Source organism: Porites lutea, chromosome 13, assembly GCF_958299795.1.
Source record: "Porites lutea chromosome 13, jaPorLute2.1, whole genome shotgun sequence".
Classification (NCBI taxonomy): Eukaryota; Metazoa; Cnidaria; class Anthozoa; order Scleractinia; family Poritidae; genus Porites; species Porites lutea.
Window position 1 is genome coordinate 9938038 of NC_133213.1, and position 21152 is coordinate 9959189.

Here is a 21152-nt window from a genome sequence, read left to right on the forward strand (position 1 = left end):
AGTCGTAATGTTATTGTCAAACGACTTACATTTCAAACAATTAAAAAGAAATGTCAGTAAATAGACAATGTAATCAGAAGCAATCAACTTTGAACGAAGAATGAGTTTATAACTGGGAATCCGCGCAAAATCCAACAATACAATGATTCGCGGCAAGCCTAAAAGAAATCAAACTTCCTTTTCTTTTGCTTGGTGGAACAATTTCATGTTACAAAGTAAACGAACGCCATATAAATTAATTCGAGCTTCGGCGACGTAAAACTTGGCATACACTAAATATCATATAATATAAGTTTTTGAAAAGCGAAATATGAGGGTAAAGCCCTCTGCCGTTACCCTTTATCGTGGTGAGAATTAGCTGTGATTTTTATTAAGTTACCCTTAAAAAAAAAAAAAAAAAAAACGATAGTCGCCTTACCGTGCGTATAATATTTTTTCTACCTGTATAACGTATAATTTCCACTGGGTCATTTTTGCATTATTTTCCATCGGATAATTTCCTTGTGTATATAAGTCTGTTACTGAAAGACCATTAAATATTGCGTCGATGGAGCTAAATGACATTTGCTTTTCGCATTTCTTCCGTCAATCTTACGTTCTAAAAGAACGTTTTTAAAGACAGCTCTCAAAACGTTTATTAAGATAGCTTGTACAAGAGAACAAAACAAGAAACGTTATCTTGAGATCTAGCATGATCTGGAGTCCCGGTAGCATTGGTGGGCCAAATTGCAATTGTAGTTTCACCTCTGCACTTCCAAATATTTTTGCACTTCCACTTTTAAGTCCTGGTAGTGGTCAATCTTTTCCCGTTCTTCAGGTTTTTCTACTATGTGTGTATCATCAGCAAGCCTCATCGGCTGTGGAACACACCCTGCCCTCTTTTTCCAGCAGCTAAATATTAGGTCTGTTATGAACTAAATAACAAGCTGGTTTAATTAAGCGGTAATCTGTAAACTTGCTCTGGAGAGTTGTTGACAGTTTTATTTGCTCTGCGATTGAACTTTCGGGGAAGGAAAGAACATCCCTGACCTTTTCCCACGTTTTGAACGGTGTTGGATTGTTTCTTGTTGTATTGCAGTGTTTACGGGTCACACCTTGCGCAGCAGCAAACAATGGGGATGGGGAAAGGGAAGGCTTGCGTTTTCTTTGTTGACGCGACGAAGTAGATACATATAGCAAGAACGCGAGATTTGTCGTCAAAGATTAATAACATGTATCAAGTAATTGTGCCACCGATTATGATTTTTTTAAGGCTATTTATTACAAAGGGGTAGGTTTTGTCAGCCTAATATGGTTAGCGAATTTTCTGCACGAGAACCTTTCTCTAATATGACGTTTGCGACAAAAAGAAGAAATGTAAGATAAAGTAATTATTAATAAAGTAAACTAGAAAAAAAAAAAAAAAAGAATAACAACGTTCTTGTTTCCGGCCAGAATTGAACTGGCGACCTTCCGCGTGTTAGGCGGACGTGATAACCACTACACTACGGAAACCACAGTTAACAAATTCTCTACTGTTTATTTGCTTTGTTTGTTTTGAGTCTATATACGATTAAGCAGGAGGATGAATAATGATGATTCTATAGAGGTATTGCCTAAATCTGCGAAGGAAAAACATATTTTACGGTGTCAAAATAACAACTGGAAGAATTGCGAGGCGGTAATAATGGACCGAGTAATGTAGCCTCAAGCAGACCATTTTTCAGTTGTTTAGTTAGTACCCTAGCCTTCAATTGAGTGCGAGGCCGAGATTGGCCTTGTTTTGATACAAACCTTTTTTTTTTCCTCATGGAAATTATAGTTGAAAAATACAGGTTTGCATGCTGGAACAACATGGGCTCGAAAAAGTTGGCCACTCGCCCAAGATGCGCCATTTTCAAGCACAACATACGCAAGTAATTTGGAAACCTAAAAAAAGGAACCCTAAAAGCCAATTGGATCGATATCATAACCGTGAAACAATGGGAAAAAATCATAAATTAAAACTTTTTATTGTTTCTGCGACCCATTAGGAAACAACTTACGAGCAGCTCCTACATACATTACTAAAAATAATGGTTGCCGGGCGTAAAAATATTAAAGGGAGTAAAAATGTTTCGAAAATCACTTTTAAAATTGGCCTCGAACTGAAAAAGGCCGGTATTTACGTATTTTCGAATTTAAAAAGATAGTTCTTATACTTCCCTTAATTCCTTCTTTTTTTAGCAGAGCAACTGCGCGCACGAGGTGTGCGCTGCGGAACCCCATACCTAGAAGAAAATGGAAACCTATCGAAGAGAGAAAATTTATGAGGTCGGCGTACTCCGTCCGTCCCTACAGACTCTGGGGGGAGAGGTGAAAAACTCAGTAGGGTAGGGATGGGAGTCCCAAACATATATGTCGCGTTTCGTTTTGGCGCAAAATTAACCATTTTGGGGCAACCAACGGATTCGCTGAATTAAAAATCTAGATTAAATTTTGTTGTGTTCGCCTTAAAACAAAATTTTTCGAAATAAATTTCAAAAGCCTTACTTTTTAGTCACGGTTTTGGTCACACTCCAGCAACAATCTAGTCCCGCTGCCCACTTGGTCAAAATTTGGACAGGTGAATTTATGGGTGAAAATTTACTCAGTATCTTAAAATTTGTTTGTCGACAGACTGCTTGCCGACACTAAAGCCTTTTTTTTTATTCCAGTTAAGTTTCACATTGTAAAATTACCGTGTTCTTTTGCCACTGCCACAAAATGAAAATACAACTCCCGTCACAAAATGAAATATAGCTGCTATCAGGATTCAATTTTCGGTTATTCGAAAGTGGTTTGTTTAAAGGCCCATTGCCAGCCTTGACGCAGCGCAATCTTTTGTTTTTGTTTTGAAATCGCGCTTTTGTAAATGGCGTGCTTTGATTGGTCTACACTTGTGCCAAGCTTTCTTGCAAAAGACAAAATATTCAGCTGTAGTCGCGTCGGCGTCGTGTTTCTCCTTTATCACAGTTCACCTGCAAAGTCAGTAAATGAGTATTGTGTCTTCGTGGAAGTGGATGAGACGTCAATTGTCATTTCCTGAAAGAACCGTGCTCAGCTCCGTCATAAGGGACTTTACGATCGGACTACGTGACGGCAGCGAAAATGTCGCTTCAAAAATGAATTTGCGTTCTTTTGGTCTTTATCGCGATTATTCCAGCTCACTTACTTTGTCAAATGTAGGCGAACGCTGCCGGAGTTGAATTTTTAAGAAACATATTCAAGTTTAAAAAGAGAATAAAATTTCGTCGTCGCTTTTTTACGTTCTCCATAAAAAGTGAAATTAGGCAATTTCATGTCGTAGTTGTGCAAAAACGGCAAAGAAATGCATAGAAAAGTGCGATGTACGTGCAAAGTTGTTGTTTTGCCTACCGTACACTTATTGTTGTTTTTGACGTTCTCGTTGCCGTCGCCTCGTGGGATCGTAAAGTCACTATTGCTGAGGGGGGAGCGCGACTCTGAAGATTCTGAAAATGACCCCATAGTACTGATTACTAAACTTACTAACAAATATGCAGTCGCCGCAGTTGATGGCTCTTGGATTGACAAACAACAACAACAACAACAACAACAACAATTGAACAAAACAAAACAAAAAAAAAACAAAAACTTTGCCACTATGCTATATAAGTTTCTGTCTTTGGGTTGGTCGGAATTGTCAGACTACAAACTTACACTTTAACTCCTGGGTTGTCAAAGATGACCCAGGACAAGCCTAGCTGATATAACCATCTGATGTCCTTTTTTCAGAGTTTCAAATATGAACAAAATAGCTGAGAATACTGAGTTATAAATTCCTATTCAAACAGGGTCTTTTTTTGCTTCTTGCGACCAGGGATAAACATGCATCTCAAAAATCATGGTAAATTGTTCCCACATTGTAGGAAATTAATGTCGGTAAGTTTGTCTTTCATAGTTAAGAGGGTCTTGAAATTATTTTGCTTTAAAGTGATAGAGAACGTTTCCCCATTACAGAAACCATTAAGCTTAAATTCAACGCATCTAATTCCTCGGTAGTATAGTGGTGAGTATCCCCGCCTGTCACGCGGGAGACCGGGGTTCGATTCCCCGCCGGGGAGATTCTTTTGGTTTTCGGATGAAGATGAATGCTTGAAATGCTTTTTTTTACCCTGAAGTTTGAATTTGAAGGGTTCGATAGATTGATCGTATTCTGAAATACAAATGTACGAATACTCAAGTGTTCTCTTACAAATCTCTAGTAACGTAATTTTTTGACCACGTTAACGTTACATACATCTGAATATCTTATTTCTTTTAATGAAATGTTTAGATATTGCAAAGCGATGAATACCAAAGCAAGATGAGCGATTTATAGAGTCCTGAATACGGTCAAATTAAAACGCCTTACGTAGGACAGCAGTATAGAAGGTATTAGCTAGTAAGATAGAGACAACATAACTAATTAATCATCAAAAAAATATCAACCTAATAACAAGAAGAGTAAAAAATTAAAGGAGAGCGGCCATAAACTAAGCAAATGTACCTCTGATTCAAAATAATGATTATTATTATTATCATAATAAAAGAATAATAAGGTTGTCTGGAATGGAAGCAAAAATAAACCCTTTAAACGGATTCAGCCAGCAGGTTAATCATAATTTGAGTGAAATCCATCGACCCTCAGACAGAGAGAATGCGGAATAGGAGGAAAGAAGAAGGGGGGGGGGGGTGGGTGGGGAGGGAGAGGGTTGGGGTAGGTTGAGAAACTTCAAACCTATTCAGAAATATAAGACAAACATACAAGTTCGGTAACTGACCAGATTTATTTATTACCAAGTAAATCAATTCCCATTTCAGACTTTCTGAAAAAGTACTAGTACTCCTATGCGATATCAAACCAAATAACTAAGACGCCATTTACATGATACCGGAATGACATTCATTCCGGAATGAGTTTCGTTCTAGAGATAAGTTCGTACTGCATCGACATGATAAAATTGACGGGCTCAGCCTCAAGCGAAGTTCTCGCTTGCGTGGTTTTGCTTTGCGCCAGATCAGATACACATGCGCTACTGGCTCAAACTACAAAGAACAACAACAACTTATGATTTCACTGAAATTTTCAATCAGTTTGGGCGTTCGGTGAGCTAAATCCCAGTCCATGCTTCCGCGGCATCGGTGGATTGCAGTGGTCATTCCTACTTATTCTCTTCCGCTATAGCCCGATTAGCTGTTCACAAAAACTGCTTCAAAATGTGGCAAAGAATCTAAAAACCGTTAAAATCGAAAAAAACAAAACAAAACAAAAAGAAAAAAAAAAAACAATTTTTGGGAATCTAAAGACCATTGATCCATCAAACTTTGGGGTGAATCAGATAGAAGGTGCCAAAATAATTTTCAAGAGAGTGTTTCAGGCGTCGTCTGTTTCCACCGTGACCGTCGTTGGTGTTGTACCTCCTATCGCAAGAAATATTCCGGAAAAGTTGTCGCCTTAAGATTCCATCCCGCCGCTTATCACTGAGAAATAGCTTTGAAATCGAGAGTGATCACAGTGTCACGTGACAAACTTAACTCAGCAATGGCGCAATCACTGAACATTGACCCTCGGCCAGGCTTCTTATTCTTACTGTGGCTCCAGCGCAGAATAATCTTGAGCGCCTGACGATATTTTGGAATTCGCCATGCGTACAGAAAAGGGTCCAGCAGGAATTTCAAGTAAAGCACGTTTTCCACGATGAGGCTGGCGATAAGAAATTCTGGACTGTTAGGATCCTCACTGGAGTAGAGACTTACCATCCCTAAAATAGTGACCGGCTGAGAACAGAGAAACAAAATGGCGACCAGAAAAAAGTTGACAACGATAAACTTGCGCTCCAAACAAGTTCGCCTCCCTCTACCCTCCGTCCTCTGATCTTCTTGAAGACTTCTTGAAGCGGCTGCCTTTTTCTTGAAAGTGATGAATAAAAGAACGTAAAATATTATGATCAGATATGTTAAAATTATAGAATGAAATATCGTGTCAAATTTTAATAAGGAATCTCTGTGGACCCCCATTTTAGGCAACAGAGTCAGCAATATGGCGTATGCATATATTCCAATGATGCAAATAATCACGCGACATTTCGTAACTTTCTGTGCGTACTTTAAAGGAGAAATTACCACAATGAATTGCGCGATGGTGAATGAAAGCACGATTATAAAGGAACAATTCATTGCAACCAGAGAGATATGATGACCGACGCTGATGAGAGCTTGACATGTCTTACCAGTGTCACGATGTTTATTGTATAGCATAGTGAAACATGTAGCAAACATAGGTTGCTGTGTCGTGGCTGTTAAAATATCGGCAATAGAAAGACCTACGAGGAAATAAGTTGTAGCGTTCCTGAAGATCTTCAAAGGATCGAACAAAAACACCAGGAGCAACAAACCATTTGCGATGATGGATAAAATTGAAGCGATGAACATGTAGATTGCGGAACCAAAAGCAAACTTGAAGAATAGTTCGTAGGTATTATCTAAAAGACTATCTGGTGGCAGTAAAAATGATGAATTGAATGTAAAATTGGTTGTAGAGTTTAAGTTGAATCTTATATTTGATACTGAATCCATTTTTGTGGAAAACGTTTGAAGCTGCAGATTATTGCTTTTTGTGTCCAGATATGATCTTGTTCTATATATTTACTATAATGAAGCCAAATTAAATATGAAAAAGCACGGCTTCATCAATACTGTTATTCTTTTAATTACAATTTCTCTTTTTGGCTCTCCCAAAATTTTCTTATGTAAATCTGAGCTGTTTGACTTTTGTAACACTATGCCATGCCGATGGCCCTAAGTGGCATCTGTTGAAATTATATCCTTATCCGGTGTGCATCATCTATTTTATGACTTTGTTTTTGTTATAGTATCTTACACTTTGTCTTTTTTTTTTAGAAATTTCAAATCAAAACGAATAGCTAACGATTTGCTGAATTAAAAGACTGGAGTTTTATTTTCAAAACTTAGCAAAAGAAATGTTTGAATGATTGCCAAATCTGAGCAAACAAGACAAAATCTATTTTTGTTTCATATACATGTATATTTTGTTCTTTTCCGGAGTTAACAACATCCCTGACGGATTTAGCGATAATTGGAAAGAAGCGAAATTCAATAAAATCGACTCCTTATCAAACAGGGTTTTTTCCTCTCACGGAAACAATTTTCTTTTCATTTTTCTTTCTTGCAGTGCCGCAAACATTGTGTCCAGTATACGTATCACAGACAGATGGATTTTGTGACTTCTTAGGAGGGAATCTTGCACATTATACTGATTCCGTAAATGCCATACAGCTAACTGCTCTCAAACTTAAAGTTTGCTAGGGATTACGCCATTCAGTCCGCTATCGAATAATTTGGATTCTGTCTTGTAAATTTTCCTGTGGAGACCCGGATTTGCTTTAAAAATTAACGATTTATTTTTTAAAAAAATTTAAATCTGCTATAAATCTGAAACTCGCTTCGTTTTGCAATCTTGAGACTAAAATTGCAATCAAAATGGAAATGTTATGAAAAACACATTACTGAGCATTTCATTGCAGCAGTTTTAAACATGTTTAAGTTCGACGAGAGAAGATTTTAGAGCCGTACATTAATGATCAAACAAGACCTACCTCTTTGAACAACATTGGGTGGATTGTTTCGTGTAGCTTACAGCTTAATAAGGAAAGCCAGTGAAAGGAAATTCTTTTACTCTGGAAGTGACGCATTATAAATAAGTAAAATTTCCAAAAGAAAGCTAAATATACTAAGAGAGTTGTTGAGCACTCCTCTTTCATCAGTAGTTTGCCAAGCCGATATGTAATACTAGTTAATTCTTATTTCCTTTTAGTTGTATTAACCCCTTAGAGAAACGACTGTATAAGTATAGGTAATAGCATGATTTGTAGTGACATTTGGCATAAATAGCACGAGTGATATTTCAAAATTGTGATACAATTGAGACAATTTTGAAATATCACAAGTGGTAGTTATGCCAAATATCACGATATTTGGCATATTGGTTTCTTATTCAGATTCATCTGCTTTTACATCATCCAAGCATGACACACTCCTTTTTTTTTTTGAATTAGGGGGATTATTTTCGTCGAAACTAAAATAACAAAATTAAATCCTGACCATCTTCTTGTTGCATAATTGGATAGCTTCTGCTCGCTATCCGTATTATTATTTGCCAATCGACGCGTAATAAATCGGCCTGATTTTATAAAAAGCAAGCACTGACATTGTAAAGGTCAAAATGAAGAGGAGTAAACCGTTAACACTGATGCAAATGTTCACTTTATGTTCAAAGTCGTAATGTTATTGTCAAACGACTTACATTTCAAACAATTAAAAAGAAATGTCAATAAATAGACAATTTAATCAGAAGCAATCAACTTTGAACGAACAATGAGTTTATAACAGGGAATCCGCGCAAAATCCAAACAATACAATGATTCGCGGCAAGCTTAAAAGAAATCTAACTTCCTTTTCTTTTGCTTGGTGGAACAATTTCATGTTACAAAGTAAACGAACGCCGTATGAATTAATTCGAGCTTCGGCGACGTAAAACTTGGCATACACTAAATATCATATAATATAAGTTTTTGAAAAGCGAAATATGAGGGTAAAGCCCTCTGCCGTTACCCTTTATCGTGGTGAGAATTAGCTTTGATTTTTATTAAGTTACCCTAAAAAAAAAAAAAAAGAAAAAAGAAAAGCGATGATCGCCTTACCGTGCGTATAATATTTCTTCTACCTGTATAACGTATAATTTCCACTGTGTCATTTTTGCATTATTTTCCCTCGGATAATTTCCTTGTGTATATAAGTCTGTTACTGAAAGACCATTAAATATTGCGTCGATGGCCGGAGCTAAATGACATTCGCTTTTCGCATTTCTTCCGTCAATCTTACGTTCTAAAAGAATGTTTTTAAAGACAGCTCTAAAAACGTTTATTAAGATACCTTGTACAAGAGAACAAAACAAGAAACGTTATCTTGAGATCTAGCATGATCTGGAGTCCCGGTAGCATTGGTGGGCCAAATTGCAATTGTAGTTTCACCTCTGCACTTCCAAATCTTTTTGCACTTCCACTTTTAAGTCCTGGTAGTGGTCAATCTTTTCCCGTTCTCCAGATTTTTCTACTATGTGTGTATCATCAGCAAGCCTCACCGGCTGTGGAAAACACCCTGCCCTCTTTTCCAGCAGCTAAATATTAGGTCTGTTATGAACTAAATAACAAGCTGGTTTAATTAAGCGGTAATCTGTAAACTTGATCTGGAGAGTTGTTGCGATTGATTGGGGAAGGAAAGAACATCCCTGACCTTTTCCCACGCTTTGAACGGTGTTGGATTGTTTCTTGTTTTATTGCAGTGTTTACGGGTCATAGCTTGCACAGCAGCAAACAATGGGGAGGGGGAAAGGGAAGGCTTGCGTTTCCTTTGTTGACGCGACGAAGTAGATACATATCGCAAGAACGCGAGATTTGTCGTCAAAGATTAATAACATGTACCAAGTAATTGTGCCACCGATTATGATTTTTTAAGGCTATTTATTACAAAAGGGTAGGTTTTGTCAGCCTAATATGGTTAGCGAATTTTCTGCACGAGAACCTTTCTCTAATATGACGTTTGCGACAAAAAGAAGTAATGTAACATAAAGTAATTATTAATAAAGTAAAGGAGAAAAAAAAATAAAAAAAAGAAAGACGTTCTTGTTTCTGGCCAGAATTGAACTGGCGACCTTCCGCGTGTTAGGCGGACGTGATAACCACTACACTACGGAAACTGCTGTATATGACAAGGGTAGAGTTCGAGGAATAATCGGTATCTTATCCCTCGGATGTACATGCAAATTCATACCCCTAGTGTGGTACAAGGGGAGTGCGGGGGGCGGATGGAACCCCTCCCCGGAGTTTTTGATATGTTGCAGTATTTTGATTTTACCTTTAGTGGAAAACCTTTGATCTTCTTAACAAGATGAAGTATATTTTAGGGGTAGTTGTGCTGCTGGACGCCTGTGATGTCACCAAAAATGGCCGCCATTTTCGTTTTTACCAAGAATTAGACATCAGGTTAAAAGCTGCAAGAAATGATATTTTTTTGTGCTTTATATGAAAAATAACACATAAATAAGCACTCTGCATGATTTTAGCCACAAGAAGACAGAAAGGTACGATATTGTTCGCTTTTCTAAGGTGACCACTAAGTCTTTGGCCTCGGAAACAGGCTCTTAGGAGTCAAATGAATTAGGCGAGAGCAAAATTGCTGAGGAACTTTGACCCAGACCAAGACTTCGTTTTTTTCTGGTGTGAAGTCAGGATCTACAGTGGTCTGCCGACCGTGTGACTCTAAAACCGGGAGCTTGAATAAGACTAGTGTAAGAAAAAAGTTTCAAATGAGTTGATCATTTTGCTAACCCGGTTTTTGAAAATCTAGGTATACACATAAAGCGAAAAATGCTTGCTCGGCCCCACTTGGTATTTTATAAAATCAAGAAGGTGTCTAACATATGAATAACCTTTAAGAATAGCAGTGATGCCATGATGACATCAATTATTACTAAAAAGGAATCTGAAGCATCCGCCATTTTGGATCCCCCATTTTAAATGGTTTTAATGTATTCCATTTTACTTAGCTTAAAGCCCGTAGAAATCGAGGAATGTTTTATCATAACTTGATCTGAGTATAAAAGGACGCATAAGAAACAAAACTGGAATAATAAAGGCTTCAGTTGTCGACCAACAAATTTCTAGCTGCTGAGTAAATTTTTACGCAAGGATGATTCATCGTCTAAATTTTGACCAAGCGGGGAGGGGGACTAGGTTGTTCCTGGGGTGTGACTGAAACCGTGACTATAGCAAAAGTATAAGCTAAGGCCTTAGAAATTTATTTCATAAAAGTTTGTTCTTAGGCGAACACAACAAAATTCGATCAAGATTTTTACTCCAGCAACTCTGTTGCTTGTTTTTTGCGCTAAAACGAAATGCAACACATGTCTGGAACTTCCTTCCCGGCCCTACCCTATTGAGTTCCTTTTTACCCATACCCCAGAGTCTGTACGCATGGACGGAGTAAGCTGACGTCATAACCATATTTTCTGGCATCGATCGCGACAGGTTTTAAAAAGAAATTAACTGCAACAACCACGGGCGACGATCCAGCATGTTGTCAGGTTTACTGAAGAAGGCAGGTATGGCCAGCCGAAATACTGTTATGAGAAAGCAATATACGTTGTTATGATCAGCTTTGCTTTGGTCTCTCTTAGTTCGTCTCTCAACATGGGCTATAGGCAACATGAGCTTCGACTAAATAAAGGTTACATTGTCGTTTCTGGTCATTTCTGCCCATATATTTCTTGTAGTAAGGCCTGGAAACATGCTTTGTCTTTGTCGATCTGCAGAAATGACTAGAAACGACAAAAGACTACTTCAAAGTAAGTAATTTAACTTTATTAAATTAAAATTTAACTGTTATTTAGTCAAAACCCATGCTCTCACGGTTAAGTACTTTGTACTGATTTACCCCATTTAAAGAAACGACAAAAGTATACTTCAAAGTAAGTAATTTAACTTTATTAAATTAAAATTTAACTGTTATTTATTCAAAACCCATGCTCTCACGGCTAAGTACTTTGTACTGATTTACCCCATTTAAAGAAAAAAGGAAAGTGTTTCCGGCCAGATTTGAACTGGCGACCTTCCGCGTGTGAGGCGGACGTGATAACCACTACACTACGGAAACTACCGTATATAATAAGGGTAGAGTTCGAGGAATAATCGGTATCTTATCGCTCGGACGTAAACGCAGATTCATACCCCTACTGTGGTACAAGGGGGAGGGGGGGGATGGATGGAACCCCTCCTCGGAGTTTTTGATATGTTGCAGTAATTTGAAACGATTTTACCTTTAATAAAAAACCTTTGATCTTCTTAAAACCAATAATGGCCGCCATTTTGGTTTTTACCAAGAATTAGAAAACAGGTTAAAACCGCTAGAAATGTTATCTTTTTGTGCTTTATATGACCATAAATAAGCACTCTGCATGATTTTAGCCGTAAGAAGACAGAAAGGTACGATATTGTTCGCTTTTCTAAGGTGACCACTAAGTCTTTGGCCTCGGAAACAGGCTCTTAGGAGTCAAATGAATTAGGTGCGAGCAAAATTGTCGATGAACTTTGGCCCAGACCAAGACTTAGTTTTTTTTTTTTTTTTTTTTTTTTTTTCTGGTGTGAAGTCAGGATCTACGCTGGTCTGCCGACCGCGTTACTATAAATCTGGGAACTTGAATAAGACGAGTGTAAGAGAAAAGTCCAGAGGTGTGTATCTGCCAATAGGCTGAGTTTTTCCGAGTTATTCGATGATATTTGGCTTGTGTTAAACGTCAGAGGATTATGGGTGATTGTGGATAGTCTTATCAGTGCCGCGAACTCACTGTGTGTTATTGTATGATTTCCGCATGATGCTGACAGGTATGTGGTCGCGTGGTCGCGTGGTTGAGCTGTTTCGCTAAAATATTCTGTGCCAGCTATAAAAACGTTTCTTCGGTGTTTAGGTTACCTGATTGTACCTTGGAAAAGAAACTCTCGACTCAGGAAAACTGGATCTAGGTCTAGTTTCAGCGGGATCTAATGGCTGTGAACCAAAAGGCAGGTTTTTGCAGATACGAACTCAAGGTGATAATTTGTGGAGTATGTTTCATACAGTTTGTTGTTTATTCCATGCAAAACGCTGTCGTTTATCGCACCGGGAAGAAAGTAGTGTTTCGCTAACTATTTATGTAAGCCTTACCCAGGCACTTTTTCGCTGCAGTTCACTCAACGGATGGACAGAGTACGCTGACGTCATAACCAAATTTTCTGGCATCGACAGGTTTGAAAAAAAAATTAACAGCAAAAACCGCGGGCGACGATCCTACAAGTTGTCAGGTTTACTGAGGAAGGCAGGTATAGCCAGCCGAAATATTGTTATAAAAGAGGAACATACGTTGTTATGGTCAACTTTGCTTTGGACTTCTTTTGTTTTGGATCGACAGGTTTCAATTTTCTTATACGTATGGTGCTCCGCTGCGCACGGTTCGCTGGCGAGGATGCTCTGCTAAAAAGAAGAAAATCAGGGAAGTATAAGAAATATCTTTGTAAACTCGAAAATACCGACAAATCGATCTGATTCACTGTGAAGCCCAATTTTAAAAGTGATATTCAAAACATTTTTAACCGCCTTTTACATTTTCACGCACGACAAATGGATCAAAGATTGGGCTTTTCCGTAACGGAATCTGTTTTAATCTTAAAATTTGGTGAATGGGAACCATATTTTTTAGGTTTGAAAAATAGTTGTACATGGTGTGCTTGAAAATTGCGCATCTTGGACGAGTGGCGTATTGTTTCGAGACCTTGCTGTTTTTATGCAAACTTGTATTTTTCGACTATTCTCATTTCCATTAGAACATAAGATCAAGACAAAAGAGGTTTTTATCAAAACAAGGCCAACCCTCGGCCTCGCACTCAATTAAAGGCTAGGCTACTAACTGAACAACTGAAAAATGGTCTGCTTGAGGCTACATTACTCGGTCCATTATTACCGCCTCGCAATTCTTCCTTTTTAACACTGTTTGTAAAATACGTATTTTCTTCAGCGAAAATTTGCGCAATACCCCTCCAGCCTCATCTTTATTCATCCTCCTGCTTTATCTTATATAGATTCAAAACAAAAAAAGAAAAACAAATAAACCGTAGAGTATTTGTTAACTGTGGTTTCCGTAGTGTAGTGGTTATCACGTCCGCCTCACACGCGGAAGGTCGCCAGTTCAAATCTGGCCGGAAACATTTTACTTTTTTCTTTCCTTGAGACAAATTAGTACAAAGTACTTAACGGTGAGAGCATGGGTTTTGACTAAAAAAAGTTAAATGTTTATTTAATAAAGTTGAATAAATTGCTTTGAAGTAGTCTTTTGTCGTTTCTAGTCATTCCTTGCGATCGACTTCTGAATCAAAACAAAGGATATTTCCAGGCTTTCTGCAAGAAATATACGGGCAGAAATGACCAGAAACGACGAAAGAATGCCTCACTGTAACCTTTGTTTAGTGGAAACTGGTGTTTCCTTTAGCCTATGGTGAGAGCCGAGCTAAGGGAGACCAGGAGCCTAGAAGAGACAAATTGGTATTTCGCTATTGAATGCTGGGCTTGTGCATGTATTATAGAAAAGATGCTTCAGCTAAATTGAAATTTAATAAACTTGTACGTAACGTTGGCGTGGTCAGAAAATTACGTTAGAGGAGATTTGAAAGAGAAATTTTAAGTACAGTCTTATTTCGGAAAACGATCTATCAAACGCACCCTTCATATCAAACTTCAGGGTTAAAACTAAAAAAAATAAAATAAAATAGAATAAAATTCCGAAAACCGAAAGAATCTCCCCGGCGGGGAATCGAACCCCGGTCTCCCGCGTGACAGGCGGGGATACTCACCACTATACTACCGAGGAACTAAGTGCAGTAGCTATAGGCTTAATTGGCTATATAATGGGGAAACGCCCCATCTCATTTTAAAGTGAACTATGTCTTAAGTATGACCGCCAAACTTACCCATTTTTCCCATTATATGGGAACAATTTACCGCGGATTTTTGACAGGAAACTTTTACCACTACACTTTAACTATAAGTTTTTGTCTTCGAGTTTCGATGGTCAGAATGGAAAAGAATTGAAACTTAAATATTTTGTATAACAGTCATAGTCTCTTGTTTAACTCCTGAATTATCAAAACTGACCCAAAACAAATAACACTTTCGTTTAGCTTTGATATAATCATTTGATATCCTTTTTTTAGAGTTTCAGATATGAACAAAGATAACTGAGAATACTGAGTTGTAATGGCCTATTTAGACCGGGCTTGTTTTGCTCCCTGTGACCCGGGGATGGAGGGAGGAGGGAGGGTTGATTGGAATTCCTGTCAAAAAACCCGTTGTAAATTGTTCACACTTTCTCTAGGAAAATGAGTAAGTTCGGCGGTTATAGTTAAGACGATCTTGAAGTTATTTTACTTTAAAGTGAGATGTGGTGTTTCCCCATTCATAACCCTAAGCCTAAACCTAACGCATTCAAGTCCTCGGTAGTATAGTGGTGAGTATCCCCGCCTGTCACGCGGGAGACCGGGGTTCGATTCCCCGCCGGGGAGATTCTTTTGGTTTTCGGATTAAGATGAATGCTTGAAATGCTTCTTTTTTTTAACCTCGAACGTTTGATTTGAAGGGTGCATTTGCTTCATCGTATTCCAGAATAAGAATACGAAAATGCGTAATTTTTTTCTCCACGTAAACGCTACATACAAGTTTATTAAATAAAAATTTATCTTTAATTTAGTCGAAGCCCAATGCATGTTTTCCTATAACCCATGCACAGGCCCAGACTTCAATAGCGAAATACCAATTTGTCTCTCCTGGGCTCCTGGTCTCCCTTAGTTCGGCTTTCACCATGAGCTATAGGAAACATGAGTTTCGACTAAATAAAGGTTACATTGAAGCAGTCTTTTGTCGTTTCTGGTCATTTCTGCCGTATATTTCTTGTGCTATAGCCTGGAAACATGCTTTGTTTTGATTCAGAAGTCGATCTGCAGAAATGATTAGAAACGACAAAAGAGTACTTCAAAGTAAGTAATTAAACTCTATTAAATTAAAATTTAACTATTTAAAGAAAAAAGTGAAGTGTTTCCGGCCAGATTTGAACTGGCGACCTTCCGCGTGTGAGGCGGACGTGATAACCACTACACTACGGAAACCACAGTTAACAAATTCTGTACTGCTTATTTGTTTTATTTGTTTTGAATCTATATAAGATAAAGAAGGAGGATGAATAAAGATGAGGCTAGAGGGGTATTGCCCAAATTGGCGAAGGAAAGACATATTTTACTGTGTCAAAATAACAACTGGAAGAATTGCGAGGCGGTAATAATGGACCGAGCAATGTAGCCTCAAGCAGACCATTTTTAAGTTGTCTAGTTAGTACCCTAGCCTTTAACTGAGGGCGAGGCCGAGGTTGGTCTTGTTTTGATACAAACCTCTTGTGTTCTCATGGAAATTATAGTTGAAAAATACAGGTTTGCATGCCGGAACAACATGGGCTCGAAACAGTAGGCCACTCGCCCAAGATGCGCCATTTTCAAGCACAACATACGCAAGTAATTTGGAAACCTTTAAAAAAGGAACCCTAAAAGCCAGTTGGTTCGATACCATAACCGTGAAACAATGAGAAATAATCATAAATAATGTTTTTTTTCTCTGCGACCAATAAGGAAACACCTTGCGAGCAGCTCTTACGTACAGTACTGAAAAATAATGGTTCCCCAGTCTTCCAATTGTTGCGCGTGAAAATATTAAAGGAGATAAAAATGTTTCGAAAATCACTTTTAAAATTGGCCTGCAACTGAAAAAAACCGGTATTTACGTATTTTCGAGTTTAAAAGAATAGTTCTTAAACTTTCCTTAATTCCTTATTTTTAGCGGAGCAACTGCGCGCACGAGGCTGCGGAACCCCAAACCTATAAGAAAATGCAAACTGTATCGACGACAGAAAATTTGGTTATGACGTCAGCGTACTCCGTCCGTCCCTACAGACTCTAGGGGTAGGGGTAAAAAATTCAGTAGGGTAGGGAAGGGAGTCCCAGAGACCTATGTCGCGTTTCGTTTTGGCGCAAAATTAACCATTTAGGGGCAACCAACTGAGTTGCTGGATTAAAAATCTAGATTAAATTTTGTTGTGATCGCCTTAAAACAAAATTTTTCGAAATGAATTTCAAAAGCCTCACTCTCTAGGAACAACCTAGTCCCCCTTCCGGCTTGGTCAATATTTGGACAGGTGAATTTCATGCGTGAAAATTTACTCAGCATCTCGAAATTTCTTTGTCGACAGACTGCAGGCCTACAACTGAAGACTATTTTCGTTTCAATTAAGTTTTACATTGTAAAATTACCGTGTTCTTGTACTACCGCCACAAAATGAAAATACTTACTTTTTTTTTCAAAACAGAATTGTTTATTTGTATATTTGCTCCAGGAGAGTGTCCGATCTCAAAAGGATTCATCGATGCTTGCGTTTTTGACAGTGTCATGCAGGCTCTTACGGTAGACCTACAGGAGAAATCTATTAAAATAAAAAATAAAAATAAAAAAATAACCATCCGTCTTTCTTCCATTGCCGCCACAAAATGAAATATAGCTGCTATCAGGGTTCAATTTTCGGTTATTCGAAAGTGGTTTGTTCAAGGCCCATTCCCAACCTCGACGCAGGGCGATCTTTTGTTTTTGTTTTCATATCGCGCTTTTGTAAATGGCGTGCTTTGATTGGTCTACACTTTTGCCAGGCTTTCTTGCAAAAAGACAAAACATTCAGCTGTGGTCGCGTTGGCGTTGTGTTTCTCCTTTATCACAGTTCACCTGCAAAGTCAGTAAATAAGTATTATTTCTTTGTGGAAGTGGATGAGACGTCAATTGACATTTCGACAGGTTTTCCTGAAAGAACCCTGTGCAGCTCCGTCATAAGGACTCCTTTACGATCGGACGACGCGACGGCGGCGAAAACGTCGCTTCAAAAACGAATTTGCGTACATTTGGTCTTTATCGCGATTATTCCAGCTCACTTACTTTGTCAAATGTAAGCGAACGCTGCCGAAGTTGAATTTTTAAGAAACATATTCAAGTTTAAAAAGAGAATAAAATTTCATCGTCGCTTTTTTACGTTCTCCATAAAAAGTGAAATTAGGCAATTTCATGTCGTAGTTGTGCAAAAACGGCATAGAAATGCATAGAAAAGTGCGATGTACGTGCAAAGTTGTTGTTTTGCCTACCGTACACCTATTGTTGTTTTTGACGTTCTCGTTGCCGTCGCCTCGTGGGATCGTAAAGTCACTATTGCTGAGGAGGGAGCGCGACTCTGAAGATTCTGAAAATGACCCCATAGTACTGATTACTAAACTTACTAACAAATATGCAGTCGCCGCAATTGATGGCCCTTGGATTGACAAACAACAACAACAACAACAAAAATTGAACAAAACAAAGCAAAAAAAAAGCAAAAACTTTGCCACTATGCTATATAAGTTTCTGTCTTTGGGTTGGTCGGAATTGTCAGACTACAACTTACACATTTTGGAGAAAAAAATTCCCCGTTTAACTCCTGGGTTGTCAAAGATGACCCAGGACAAGCCTAGCTGATATAACCATCTGATATCCTTTTTTTAGAGTTTCAAATATGAACAAAATAGCTGAGAATACTGCGTTATAAATTCCTATTCAAACAGTGTCTTTTTTTGCTTCCTGCCACCAGGGATAAACATGCATCTCAAAACTCATGGTAAATTGTTCCCACATTGTAGGAAATTAATGTCGGTAAGTTTGGTTTTCATAATTAAGAGGGTCTTGAAATTATTTTGCTTTAAAGTGATAGAGAACGTTTCCCCATTACAGAAACCATTAAGCTTAAATTTAACGCATCTAATTCCTCCGTAGTATAGTGGTGAGTATCCCCGCCTGTCACGCGGGAGACCGGGGTTCGATTCCCCGCCGGAAGGATACTTTTGGTTTTCGAATGAAGATGAATGCTTGAAATGCTTTTTTTTACCCTGAAGTTTGAATTTGAAGGGTTCGATAGATTGATCGTATTCTGAAGTACAAATGTACGAATACTCAAGTGTTCTCTTACAAATCTCTAGTAACGTAATTTTTTGACCACGTTAACGTTACATACATCTGAATATCTTATTACTTTTAATGAAATGTTTAGATATTGCAAAGCGATGAATACCAAAGCAAGATGAGCGATTTATAGAGTCCTGAATACGGTCAAATTAAAACGCCTTACGTAGGACAGCAGTATAGAAGGTATTAGCTAGTAAGATAGAGACAACATAACTAATTAATCATCAAAAAAATATCAACCTAATAACAAGGAGAGTAAAAAATTAAAGGAGAGCTGCCATAAACTAAGCAAATGTACCTCTGATTCAAAATAATGATTATTATTATTATTATTATTATTATTATTATTATTATTATTATTATTATTATTATAAAAGAATAATAAGGTTGTCTGGAATGGAAGCAAAAATAAACCCTTTAAACGGATTCAGCCAGCAGGTTAATCATAATTTGACTGAAATCCGTCGACCCTCAGACAGAGAGAATGCGGAATAGGAGGAAAGAAGAAGGGGGGTGGAGGGTGGGGAGGGGGAGGGTTGGGGTAGGTTGAGAAACTTCAAACCTATTCAGAAATATAACACAAACATACAAGTTCGGTAACTGACCAGATTTATTTATTACCAAGTAAATCAATTCCAATTTCAGACTCTTTGAAAAAGTACTAGTACTCCTATGCGATTTCAAACCAAAAAACTAAGACGCCGTTAACATGATACCGGAATGACATCACGCTGGGATTTTTTTGAGCAAAAAGCGGCCAAATCGCCGGCGCAGATCAACTGTCAGCGGTTAACACCAACAAGGCTTCTGAAACTAAAAAAAATGGCGGACGCAAGTGGCGTATTTTCCAATACAGTTCGAGGTGCTCTGGCCATCGCTGAAGCGGAGCTACTGGAAAACGGTATTGATAAAAAGAAAGTGCGAGATGCCTTGGGAGAATTTAGGTCTCTGCTACGGCCAATTTCGCTCCGTCATTTCGAGAGACCCGGTGGAATCAGACACACGGTCGGAGATTTCTACCCTATGTTACAAAGGCAGGCGATGGGCTGGATGAAACAGTTCCAGCGACGAATGACCCCTAGATGTTCCGTAAAACACCCTTGGCAAGTAATCGTGGAAGACAAACTTCCGAAAGAACTTTTTGATATGGTAGCGGCAACTGTTTCTCGCACAAGTTTTGGTGTTATAAGCGTGAAAACACAAAAAAATTGTGTATTTGCGTTTACTTCACATATCAGAGTCAGAAATTTGTTTTCTGATTTGACTGATCAGAGTATGGACCGAGGAAGTTTTTTGAAAAGAAGAGTGAAAGGGGGAAAGCGCGTCGAAGCCATTATTAACGAGGATAAACAATTTGGCGTGAAATATTGTTTTCATAAGGAAATGATAACATTTGATTTTTATTATGGTTGTTGGAATGAACATGGCTGGCCTCAGCATATGTAAGATACACACTGGACTCCTACACGACAGCAGAGATATCGTGATACCAGTCTTCAATACAGTTTTATTATCATATTTTGTTATACATTTATAGAACAATATACTATTTTTAATCTGATTTTTTGATAAATGTTATATATTAATATATAAAGATATATTCTGCGTATGGTATTTCATAACATATTAAGAAAGAGAACAATAGAACAATATACTATTTTTAATCTGATTTTTTCATAAATGTAATATCTTAATATATAAAGATATATTTTGCATATGGTATTTCATAACATATTAAGAAATATATATGTTAGGTTTTCTACTCAAAATTTGATGAAACATGTATAACTACATGACTTTGGAACAAAATTATTTTGATACTTTCCCATCTCCTGATAATTGAAAAGCCGCCACGTGCTTCTATCAAGTATATAATTTTGTGTATAAGGTGGGTGATTTTCCAGAAAAATAGGTAACTGGTTGCCCTTGTTCTTTCAATTATATGTAAAGTAGGCAACAGTTGCATATCCAAGATAGAACATCTACAGTCCAGTTGACTCTATTTAAAGTAAATAAGCTTGTGGATCACACAGAGCATCACCCTACCATTAAATTAGCACAATTGATTAAAAAAAATATTACTACATTGCGATGTTCGACAACCCTTTAACTGAAATGTACTTGTATATTAATTTTCTTGAATATAAAAGATAACTCACTTTGATTCATATATAAGATTTTACAATCTCTTAGAAATTTTGTGAAAAAAAAATATGTATATATATTATATATGTTATCAATATAGCAACCTTATTTTGCTGGAGCCACAAAGTTCTGAGAAACTTCTATGTTTATTACCCTTGGAAAAAATAACTTGCTATTATTTTTAAAGGTTCCGGGCATTTTTCTGGGTCATTCATCTGTAGTTTCATTACCCCATAGAACATCTTGCTCTGAGAGCTCTGTGGCATCCTATATATTTCCCTGTTCACAATAATCATCATAATAAAACTGTGGTGATACAAATATGCTTA

The 21152-nt window shown here is 37.7% G+C and overlaps 1 protein-coding gene and 8 non-coding genes across 9 annotated transcripts; 4 read left to right on the forward strand and 5 right to left on the reverse strand.

Annotated features, from left to right (window-relative positions):
• Positions 1 to 1421: 1421 nt before the first annotated feature.
• Positions 1422 to 1494, reverse strand: Trnav-aac (transfer RNA valine (anticodon AAC)). The gene has a single exon. It is a non-coding gene; the product is annotated as a tRNA-Val (tRNA).
• Positions 1495 to 4010: 2516 nt separating this feature from the next.
• Positions 4011 to 4082, forward strand: Trnad-guc (transfer RNA aspartic acid (anticodon GUC)). The gene has a single exon. It is a non-coding gene; the product is annotated as a tRNA-Asp (tRNA).
• Positions 4083 to 9702: 5620 nt separating this feature from the next.
• On the reverse strand, positions 9703 to 9775 carry Trnav-aac (transfer RNA valine (anticodon AAC)). Its single transcript has one exon. It is a non-coding gene; the product is annotated as a tRNA-Val (tRNA).
• A 1882-nt stretch (positions 9776 to 11657) lies between these two features.
• Trnav-cac (transfer RNA valine (anticodon CAC)) lies at positions 11658 to 11730 on the reverse strand. Its single transcript has one exon. It is a non-coding gene; the product is annotated as a tRNA-Val (tRNA).
• A 2011-nt stretch (positions 11731 to 13741) lies between these two features.
• On the forward strand, positions 13742 to 13814 carry Trnav-cac (transfer RNA valine (anticodon CAC)). The gene has a single exon. It is a non-coding gene; the product is annotated as a tRNA-Val (tRNA).
• A 587-nt stretch (positions 13815 to 14401) lies between these two features.
• Trnad-guc (transfer RNA aspartic acid (anticodon GUC)) lies at positions 14402 to 14473 on the reverse strand. The gene has a single exon. It is a non-coding gene; the product is annotated as a tRNA-Asp (tRNA).
• A 619-nt stretch (positions 14474 to 15092) lies between these two features.
• Positions 15093 to 15164, forward strand: Trnad-guc (transfer RNA aspartic acid (anticodon GUC)). Its single transcript has one exon. It is a non-coding gene; the product is annotated as a tRNA-Asp (tRNA).
• A 527-nt stretch (positions 15165 to 15691) lies between these two features.
• On the reverse strand, positions 15692 to 15764 carry Trnav-cac (transfer RNA valine (anticodon CAC)). The gene has a single exon. It is a non-coding gene; the product is annotated as a tRNA-Val (tRNA).
• Positions 15765 to 19500: 3736 nt separating this feature from the next.
• LOC140923237 (uncharacterized) lies at positions 19501 to 20124 on the forward strand. Its single transcript, XM_073373322.1, has one exon. It carries the CDS (start codon positions 19501 to 19503, stop codon positions 20122 to 20124), a length of 624 nt encoding a protein of 207 aa, XP_073229423.1.
• Positions 20125 to 21152: the final 1028 nt, after the last annotated feature.

Bases quoted from the DNA above. Each gene is read 5' to 3' on its own strand.
- LOC140923237 (XM_073373322.1), top strand. From the start codon at position 19,501: ATGGCGGACGCAAGTGGCGTATTTTCCAATACAGTTCGAGGTGCTCTG.